This window comes from Eriocheir sinensis, chromosome 51, assembly GCF_024679095.1.
Source record: "Eriocheir sinensis breed Jianghai 21 chromosome 51, ASM2467909v1, whole genome shotgun sequence".
Classification (NCBI taxonomy): domain Eukaryota; kingdom Metazoa; phylum Arthropoda; class Malacostraca; order Decapoda; family Varunidae; genus Eriocheir; species Eriocheir sinensis.
In genome coordinates this window covers 12,151,632-12,162,421 of record NC_066559.1, presented here as the reverse complement: position 1 = coordinate 12,162,421, position 10,790 = coordinate 12,151,632, and the positions used below count along the sequence as shown (strand labels likewise).

Here is a 10,790-nt window from a genome sequence, read left to right as displayed (position 1 = left end):
CGCAAGGACGCATTATATGCGTCCTTGTGTTGAATGGGTTAACTCTTATGACAAAGTGGAATACACCATGATTAATATGCCCTTATTTCAAAGACACTTCTTAATCCCTTTATTTCAGGGATACAGTATAATAAGGGGATATTAAATTATTAAGGTCTTTATTTCTGGGATATGACACTATATTATAAGTGACTATAGCTTCTATTAGGTGGAAGAGGAATCAAAATTATTCAAGCTGATCAAATTTTAATTTCCTTAATTCAAATGGCAACACTGAATATAGGAACACAACAATTATTTTTCTGGTGTATAATATCCCTCATGGGATATTATAGTCAACTAAACAATATTACCCATTCCTACAATGTGGAAAACTGACCATTCATACAGCATTACCCATTTCAAGCCAACTTTATAATAAAAATTGACTGAATTCTATCATAAGTAGTCCTTGAATTTTTTAGTAAAAAATAAACATAAATCATCCTGTTGAGTATTGAATAAAAAGACTAACATTTTTTCTGCATTCAATTCTTTCATGAGTAAATTCCTGTAGTTTTGGCCATAGTGACAATCACACTCCTTATATTTTACTGCTCTGATACTTTTGTCACATTTATATTTTAGCATTAGCTTCTCTGGGGTGGTTATACATAAGTGAACCTGTGCAGGTGATTGTAGCCTCCCAAGTTGGAACTAACGCTGGATTCACACATAGCTGATTTACTGTCCCGTTCAGTCCCGACCTAGAAATTTTTGAGAACGGGATCAATCGTGGCTGATAACACCCCATCTCATGCCATTTTTGGCCTGAACATGTCCCCATGGCGCTGGACCCCCGAATCACCCTGACTGAAGCCTGGGTAAGGTGGGGTCTGGCAGGGGTCTGCCTGTGTCAGGTGGGGGTTCGTCACTGGCTATGTTGCACAAACAGTACACTTGATAGGGCCAAGTGGCTGCAGGACCCAGGTACAACCCTGTCAGGACGCCACGGCGTCCTGATGGGGACTGCTGGCAATGTGACATTGCCATGAGTGGTGTCTTGCTGAGGACTGCTGGCGATACGAAGTTGTCAAACAGGGCATGCAATTTTCATGTCGTTTTTGCCCTGCCTGCTGCCGCCAGACGGGGGCTCACCCCCGCCTGGCGGTGTTCTAATGCCATTCAATGCTGATTTCTGACAACTGTCCCGTCCAGTCCTGGCTGTCCCCAAATTATTCAGACATGCTATAAAAAAATGGCTCACTTCCCATTTTTTTGCCGCTCAGTGGCGACCCCACATGCCCACCCACGTTTACTGCTGACCATGGCCACAATGCCACACGTTTAGTCCTGTTTCCACTGATCCAGATGGAGCGGGGCTGAAAGGGACACCAAGTCAGCTATGTGTGAACCCAGCTCAAAGCTGTCTATGGATGAAGGAATGAAAGGAGGTAAAAGGTAACAGAAAAAGGAGAGTAGGCAGCATGACGAAACTTCAATATATGTGATATACTGTGTTGTGTGCAGGGCTAGATATATGCTTAAGTTGAAAAAGCTACACCCTAAGAACTTACAGTCAAAAGGGGCCTTACAGAATCTCAATTTTTTTTTTTTTTTTTAATGCTGTGAACATGTTTTATTTCATTTGTATTATTATGGTTTTCTGACCAGTAGAAGTTTGCTTAACAGAGTACTATTGGAAGTAGTATTTCAGTGATAATTTAACATAAAATAGCCTATAAACAATTATTTACAAATCACATCCATATCTTCATTTTAATTCAAATAAGATTTATCTGATTGCATTTTCATTAGTGATGATGTTGCATATGAATGTCCATGTTATATGCTATGAATGTAATTTTTTTTTAACATATTAATGTCATGCAAGTTAATAAGTAAGGCCTTTACAGCTTCCCAGAGCTAAGAACTTAACACATTCAAATCCAGCAATGGCTGTGTGACTATGAAGACAAATAGAATGTGTGTGACAAGGAATGGAATGTAGAACAAAGTAGTTTTCAACCCTCAGAACAGTCAGAAATAAGTTGAGGATGGAAATTGGGATGGGGTATGGCTTGCATCTAACAATGGAAAGACTTCCTTTGGTCTACTTAGATGACTTACGATTTTGTGCAAGAGAATGGGGAGTCAGGGGGAGAGGATGTGTATGAACATAGTTCTGCCAAGGGAAATATTGTGGCCACAAGGGTCAGAACTGTCATTAATATATATATATATATATATATATAAATATATATATATATATATATATATATATATATATATATATATATATATATATATATATATATATATATATATATATATGCACACACACGAACACACACACACAATACAATGATCCAGCAACCAATAAGCTTTTGTGAAGCTTGCAGAGCCAAGTGCATTCCAGTACTTAATCTCATTCTCACAATATTATATATTCATAGAATATTTTGTATTGCTGAGGATTTCAAATACAGTAAAAATAATTAAATCGAAACAGCAATATTAAATAGAACATTAGTTTATGAAAACAAATTTTCCTCCCTACATATGTCAAAGTTAACTTTTCTGTGTATAAAAACAGGTAGGACAGCTTAATGAATGGGTAAATACAGTACTCAAAAGCATTATTTATCACTAAATAATAAAAAGTCAAATAATCAATGCAGACTATATACAGACATGATGAATGTACAATGAGAAAATATTCAAACCTGTAGCTTTAGGGGAACAAAGATATACTGATTTTGTAAATGATGAATAAGAAACTATCAATTTGGTGCCTCAGGGCCTAACACTGGCACATTATCCAGTACCATCAGTGCACAGTGGTGCAGTGACATCCAGCCAAAGCTTTGTACCACAGGAGTGGACAAAAAGTACACTCTGTCTGAAATCACAGCTCTAGGTGACCCGCCTTCTGCCTTGTCCAACAGTTTAGTCTACCATTCTCCCTCCCCAGTAGCCTTTTGGAAGACGTAGTCCTTTCCTTTAAGGTTCATAATACCATCTTTCAGGGTGAACTTCCACTTATTTCTCACTCTAGTAATCTGAAATAAGCAAAAATATGTAATTAAGCCTTAAAAGATATATAACTTATCTTGCATTATTTCCTTTTGACATAAATGTATTAATTTAAAAAAATATCATTTACTCTTCTAACCAGCAAGTATTTTTGTATGTTATTTTACAACTATACTTTTTTCCGTAGTGAGCATAGTGAGTTTTTTAAGGTATCCTTGATGTATTTAGAAAAAAATTGTAATGCTAATGGCATTGAAAATACCATTTTAAAACTTATTGCAAAGATATATGCTGAGAGAGTTATCCTTTTATCCACTAAGCAACAACTATGAAAGGATGAAATTTAACATATTCTGCCTTAAAAACCTTAATTTTATATTTTCACAAATGTGTACCCGTCTGCTTCAGTAAAGTCACCAGTGTCCAAATATGGGTAATGTCACTGGTACAGTATGGCCACTAGCGTCTGTGACCTGCGACCCCGAGTTGGAGTAAATTATGTGCCATGATAGAGCAGCGAGTAGCGGGCTTTTTTTTTTTTATTTATGGTTTCCTTTTTTGTGTGCCCTTGAGCTGTCTCCTTTGTTGTAAAAAAAAAAAAAAAAAAAAAATAAAAAGATGGCATGAGCAATCCATCACATATGATCTAGGTCTAAAATCTGATAAGTTAAGTTTATCCTTTCTCTCCCCAAGTGTGTGTGATGGTAAGGCTGACTAATAATGTAATGTAGGATGGATTTTGTTAGAAGAACGCATGGATAGCCATTCAGTTCTTCCCAGGCTGGATGCCAGCCACCACATGTCGGTATATTTTGTCGCTAAAACCACCGAGTAACGATGAAATATGAATGAAAAAGGAAATCCTACACGATTTCATGGTATATCCCCGTTATCGCCGCAAAATACGGTATATGGTAGACGTGCTGAAAGTCACGAACAACCAACAAAACATCTTGGTAAGATTGGTGAAGGTCTGGATAGTTCATTTTTTCTTCATAGTATTGCACTTGAAAATAGGGTGCATCTTCAATGCCAGCAAAGGAAGAAAGCAGCAGGAAGAAAGAGGGTAGGGTAGTTGCAAATCAGTGTGATGAGAGAGACAAAATTTGACATTACTGTAATATGGAGGGAAGTGGCTAATGGACACCCACCTTATCATACTGACACACTACCACATTGTCTGTGTCAAACATATCTGAGGTGTCATCCTCACTCACGTCATCATCACTGTTGAGGGGTTCCTGTAGGAAAAAAAAAAGTAACTTTTATTGCTCAATATTGACATACATAAAAAAGCTGACAAACCATTTAAAGGAAAACTTAAACAATAAAGCTTATCATACATTCATATTAGCTTGAATCTCAGTTGACTTTCAATTTTGCAATCCTGATTTCTAAATTTTTTGGAGTTCCAGAACAGAATTCTGAATAACTGAAATTCTACCACTACACCACTATCTTCTGAATGACAACCGTAATTTGCTGTCTTCCAGCAACAGATACAATGGCAGTATTGTTTTTGTTAAGCTAAGCTATGAATATGAGAAGAGTGCACTTTGTATAACATTTATCAATTGTTAGTATTTGCTCAAATAACTTTTGTGACCATGGAGGGCTACAATAACTTTTCTGTGCTGACTTCAGTAAAGGTCCAGTATAACTCTAATTTTACAGTTCCCATGTACTAAATGTTACACAACTTTCACCCTGCAACCAATATTCTAGACCAGGGGCAGGCAACCTCCGGCCCACGAAGGCCTAGCATCCGGTCCGCCACCCTGCTCGGCATTAATATTGCAATCTTGCCCGCGAAACCCCAGCCAAAAAATAAATAAATAAATAAATAAATAAATAAATAAATAAATAAGTAAATTAATTAATTGATTAATTAATAAATAAAATAAATAAATAAATAAATTCTGCCAAACAGCATCTGCCGGCAGATACTGTTTGGCAACTCTGCGCCTCACTCTGCCCTCGGATCCTGCCAGACGCCAGTGTCCATTGGACTTTTGCATTGAGACTAGGTAAGGCGCGGTTCCCACTATTCCGCTTTCACGTTTCCGTTGATATTAATGACGTCAAAATGACGTCTCCAAAACAGCGGCCGCTCGGCACGGATGATCAGTCCATCGCTCACCATTTGTTGACAAACATATGGACAGCATTAACCACAACGACTTCTTGTATATGTTATTTTGTAGCTAAGTACTTCCATTTCATATGTTCATGATATGTAGAATATTCAACATCACTGGACTGGCACCACCACCCCAAGCAACCCCGGATCCAAAAGTTAACTTGAGTGCATGACTCACTCAAGACACGCAGCTCAACCCTCGTTGCCTTCTCCCTCACTCTTGACGAGAGCACGAACATGAAGGACACGGTCCAGCTGGCCGTTTTCATCTGTGGGGTCACTGCTGACCTCCAGGTGTGTGAGGAATTCCTCCAGCTTGTTCCGCTGCGTGGCACCACCACTGGGCAAGACATCTTCGACGCCGTGCTTCAGTGAGCGGAGCAGCACTCCCTGAACCTCTCCCGTCTTGTGTGCGTGACGGCCAACAGTGCCCGGGCGATGATTAGGGAGAAGAAGGGTGCCGCTTCACTGCTAGTGCGCCACTGTGAGGCCACCGGACACACACAGCCCATCCACAAGGTGCACTGCATCATTCACCAAGAGGCCCTGTACACCAAGTCTGCCAACCTCGTTGATGTCATGTCTGTTATACTGAAGGTCGTCAACTCCATCCTCTCCCGCAGCCTTAACCACCGCCAGTTCCAGGTACTGATGGACGAGGTGAACGTGCACTACAACGACCTGCTCTACTTCTGTGAGGTCCGCTGGCTGAGTCGTGGGGCCACGCTGTCCCGTGTGTGCAACCTGCAGCAGATCGCCACCTTCCTCCGTCAGAAGAACCTTACCCACGCTGATCACTTCTCCGATCCGCGATGGCTCACTCCCTGGCCATGCTCACGAACATCACTACGTACCTGAATGTCCTCAACATCAAGCTGCAAGGCAAAGACATTCTCGTGACAGACATGCACGCGCACATCACCGCCTTCGAGGTTAAGCTGCGCCTGTGGGAGGCTCAGTTGGCTATTGGTTAGTTTGTGCATTTTCCTCGCCTTGCTGCTTGTGCCCCTGACGACGTGGACCTGGACACTTGCGTAAGTGTCGTCGCCTCGCTGCGGGAGGAATTTGCCTCCCGTTTCGCAGGATTCAGGCTGCTGGCTGCGGACTTCAAGCTTTTCACCGCCCCCTTTGACTTCCCTGTGGACGACGCCCCTGCCCACCTGCAGGTGGAGTTGGTGGAGCTGCAGTGCAATGATGAACTGAAGGCGAATTTCCGCACCTCTTCTCCGCTGTCCTTCTTCTGTGACCTCGTCCTCCCTTCTAGCAATTTTTTTAAAAACATTGCGCATGTTCAATGCATCGTGGCCATGTCTGGCAACACCTATTGTTGTGAACAGCTCTTCTCCAAAATGAAGTGCACGAAGTCTCACCTTCGCTCCCAACTCTCGGACCGCCACCTCAATGACATTCTTTTGTTGTCTACCTCATCCATCAAGCTGGACATTGAAACACTTATTCATGGCAAGCAGCACCAGCCGTCTCACTGATTTGTATGTTTTCAATAAAATTCTTGTAAATGTATTGTATATAGTCACTTTGGGGATTTCGTTTTGTCACTCTGGCCCACAGCCTGCTCCCAAAAGTCTCATCTGGCCCTCACTCTGAAAAGGTTGCCTGCCCATGTTCTAGACAATGGCACCATATTGTCTCCTCCCATTGTGCAGTAAAACCTCAACTATCCAGCCCCTGGGTATCCAGAAATACTAAGTATATGGTAAAACTTTGGTTGGTCAAAGAATGAAAAAATTCTAAGATAAACCACTGAAAAATTATAAATATCTGACCAGTGTAAGATTTGATATACCCATGCCACACTTCCAACACCTCCAGAGTAAGCCTGTCCTGTGTACAATTGAGACATTAGCCACACAGCATTGTGCTGTGTTACTGGTTGTTCATTAGCAGGCTTGGGATCACCTTTGTCATGGCAGCAGAGGCAGCACTGGTGAGTTTTGCCAAGATGGAGGTGTTGGCCGGGTGCCCGAGCCGAGACCAACACTTAACTGCACTGAACCATTACCCGGGGCTGATATAGAGTCAGCTGGACATTGTAAAGATAGGAGTGGTCATAGTTAATGACTGTGGCCAGCATAATCTCTCCTGCATTCTCTTTCTACGAATGTTTCGTTCAGCTATGATTGCTGTTTCTAGTAAAAGGTTACCGGTAAGAGCAGCTGAGGGAATACTGAGGGAGCCATCTTTGTTGTGCTTAGCTGATCCACTTTTATGTTGGACTCAACATCCCACATGCAGGAGTTGTATGGCTAATGGGTAACTGTAAGCATGTCTGCCCTGCATCCAGTTGAAATTGTGGTAACAGTGGCCACGCACATTGGCTACAGAGTTTATATTGTTTACAAAGTGTCTCCCTGCCCAGCAAGGCTTGGTCTTGATCTTGGTTTGAGCATTTTGTAGGTGCTGCATTTTGGCAAGGCTTGTTGGCTTCATTGCCGCTGATATTGTAAGGTCAGTCCCACACCCACTACTGGACTGCTGGTGGCATTGCACAGCATTGCCTGGCTAATGGGTCAAACAGCATCCAGTAAGTACATACATACTCATAGTCAGGAGATGTATTTCCAAGTGTATAGTACCTGTATAAACATGTTTGTTTTAATAAAATTTCACAGAGCAAACTTTGGGGATGGGATGCCACATGTCTCACTCTTCAAGACTGCCCAAACAATTTTCTGTAGTAGTTGCTAATGGCAAAGTGAGAGCTCTCTAATTGTAATTGAGTGAACTGATATGATATCTTCACTATCCATGAATTGATATAACCTTTTCTTGAAGGTATCTATCATATTGGGATTACTTCATTGGCATTACATTCACTTACTTCTTCTGGCCCCTCAGCCTCATCTTCATCTTCTTCTCCATCTATGGACTTCTTGTCATCCTCTTCATCCTTGTCATCATCATCATCATCATCATCATCAGATATTTCAGAGGAGCTGTCTCCAGTGCCAAATTGGCCATCAACCTGGAAAGGTAAATAAGGTTTTTTAGGTCAATAAAAGTTACATAAAAAGACCACTGAATAGAAATGCTGAGACATGGTGTCTCTACTTAGAACAGAAAATTGGATTTACAAAACATCTAAGGGGGTTCAAATATTATGTAATGTTTTTTCCCACGACAATTTAACCCTCTCAACCTCCCCCTATAATTCTCAAGAAATCTCCTCCAACTTCTTACTAAAGTATTTTGTAACACAAACACTAACAATCCTCCCCTAGATTCAATGTTATTTTTGGAAATGGTTACTTTGCTCCTTGGGAAAATATTATTTTCACATTTTCCTACCATGAATTTCCAGCACAAAGAGGCTTCCCATTCTATCTAACATCAACATTTTCATGCTAACTGTTCTTTTGTCTGTTCTTTGCCTCTACTCCTTCCTTGGCCTTGCTGCAAAAACTTTCTAATCTGACTCAACCTCATACTCTCCAAATTCCTAATGCAAGGGCTAATCACTATTTTCCTTCTTCCATTCCTTTCACTGGTAAATTCTGGAATGGCCTTCCTCCTGTATTTTCTCCTTCCAAAGACATGAACACTCTCAGGAGGGGAGTATCAAGACACTCCTTCAGTTGAATCTGACCCTCTTTCAATAGAATCTCCTTCTGTTCTTTGTTTGCAAGAGCAGTGTTATACAGTAAAAGTCCAATAATCCAAACTGCAGTGAAGCAGTCATCTGGATAATTAAATTATTTAGATTATTGGGAGGATCCCTGAAAACAAACAACAAAAAAAAGCATTTACATAATAAAAAAATGACACGTTGCTTTATTACTCTCCAGGAATGCACTGAGTGTTGAATAGCAGCTTTTGGAAGGTAAATACATGTAATGAGAGTAAATCCAGAGGTCATAAAAGAAGAAAAAAGTAAAGCAGGAACACGAAAACGCCAAGCAGCAAGGAGGTTCCACTGGAGAGCGAATCCTTCCGACATTCACTGAGTGAGGTTGAGGCTGCTAGCTAGCGATAAGTCTAATCCCTACTGCGCATCATGGCCCGGGCGCCCAGTGTTGTATGAAAAAATTTTGGGGTATGAAATATCTTTGGTGAAGAGATTTTATACTTAGATCATCAACATTAAAACACTAGGTTATTTTTTTGTTACTCAAAAATTACTATACAGGTAACTCGATTTACGCGAGTATTGCGTCCTTGAAGAGGTCGCGTAAATCAAAAACAATGTAAATCAAACAAGAGGTATGATTCTGTCAAAAAATAAATACCGTATTTTGCGGCGTATAACGTGCACCAGCATATAACGTGCACCCCAAACTTTAAGAAAACAATTTTGAAAAAAAAAAAAGTTCTTAAAATGTTCAGATATATGTATGGGTTAAAGAACATTGACAATGTACAGTTTCCCAAAATTTATATATTTTTGGTGTAATCTTTACTGCTTGAATTGACAAGTGTCCTTGAGTAAAGCAATGAAAATGGTGGCCGGGTTGATGTTGTGAGAAATACATCCCTGTACATACTGATGATGCACAGCTTCTGATATCATAATAAGCATATTATTCTCACCATCACTCATAGGTTATGACAGACAACTAGGCAAGACACAATTCACACGGTTCTGGTGACACGCGGCATGCAGCTGTTTGTTGTATGGGTGTGGTTGTGTGGTTTTCCAACAATGCAAATTGCGGTCGGGCTGGTGTTGCGAGAAATATCTCCTCGTACATACTGATTATGTACAGCTTCTGAGATCATAATAAGCATATTATTCTCACCATCACCCATAGGTTATGACAGACAACTAGGCAAGACGCAATTCACGCGGTTCTGGTGACACGCGGCATGCAGCTGTTTGTTGTGTGGTTTGTGAACAATGTAAATGGCGGCCGGGCGTGAAATAACTCCTCGTACATGACTCATGCTGTACAGTTTCTGATATCATATTTACCCCATTATTCTCACTATTATTAATGATTAATAATGAACACATGGATATTTTTTTCCAATATGATTCTTTTATGTACCTTGTACTGCTCCTTAGTCATACAATCCTAAGCCAGCTGTGACATCAAGATCAAGATCATACAAATGGCGCCCGACGGGAAAATGGGATAACAGCAGGGCATGGGCGATCCTTCACCGATTTAATTTTTGTACAGTAGTTATTTGATCGCCCTGTATTCTATGGTAACATATTATAAGACAGCTATGGACTATGAAGGATCATTAACAATAATAAAAGTAAGTTTGCAGTTGTTATTGGATAAGACGAAACACAGACCCATAGCTGGGCACGATAACAGAAAACCTTATTCCCGATAACTGATAACTGATAATGGAAAACCTTATCGGTGATAACTGATATTCATTAACTGGAGACACAAACATAGGTGATAACCGATAGCCGATATAAAACCACAATTCCGACACTAGCTAGCGAGAAGTCCGATAGGCGAAAACGATACTATATTGATATTTCAAATAAAAAACATACATGAATTCAAATTTTCATTATCTGTATTTTAGAAAACTTACAAAACCTGAAAATCATACGTTAACACGTACCTATGGACGGTAATACTAGAAACGCCTGAACCGGTGTTGTATTATTTGGCATCCCCACCGTCAAAACACTGGTCTCTCGTGAACTGCGCAT

The 10,790-nt window shown here is 40.5% G+C and overlaps 1 protein-coding gene across 1 annotated transcript in view; it reads right to left on the bottom strand.

Annotated features, from left to right (window-relative positions):
- Nucleotides 1-226: 226 nt before the first annotated feature.
- Nucleotides 227-10,790, bottom strand: part of LOC126982750 (transcription initiation factor IIA subunit 1-like) — a gene marked incomplete at its 5' end in the record, with an annotated part of 38,984 nt that continues 28,420 nt past the window's right edge. The window contains 3 exons of the mRNA XM_050835074.1: nt 227-3,041; nt 4,167-4,256; nt 7,995-8,138. Coding sequence (XP_050691031.1) covers nt 2,934-3,041; nt 4,167-4,256; nt 7,995-8,138 — 342 coding nt within the window. The remainder of the gene's footprint in view (nt 3,042-4,166; nt 4,257-7,994; nt 8,139-10,790) is intronic.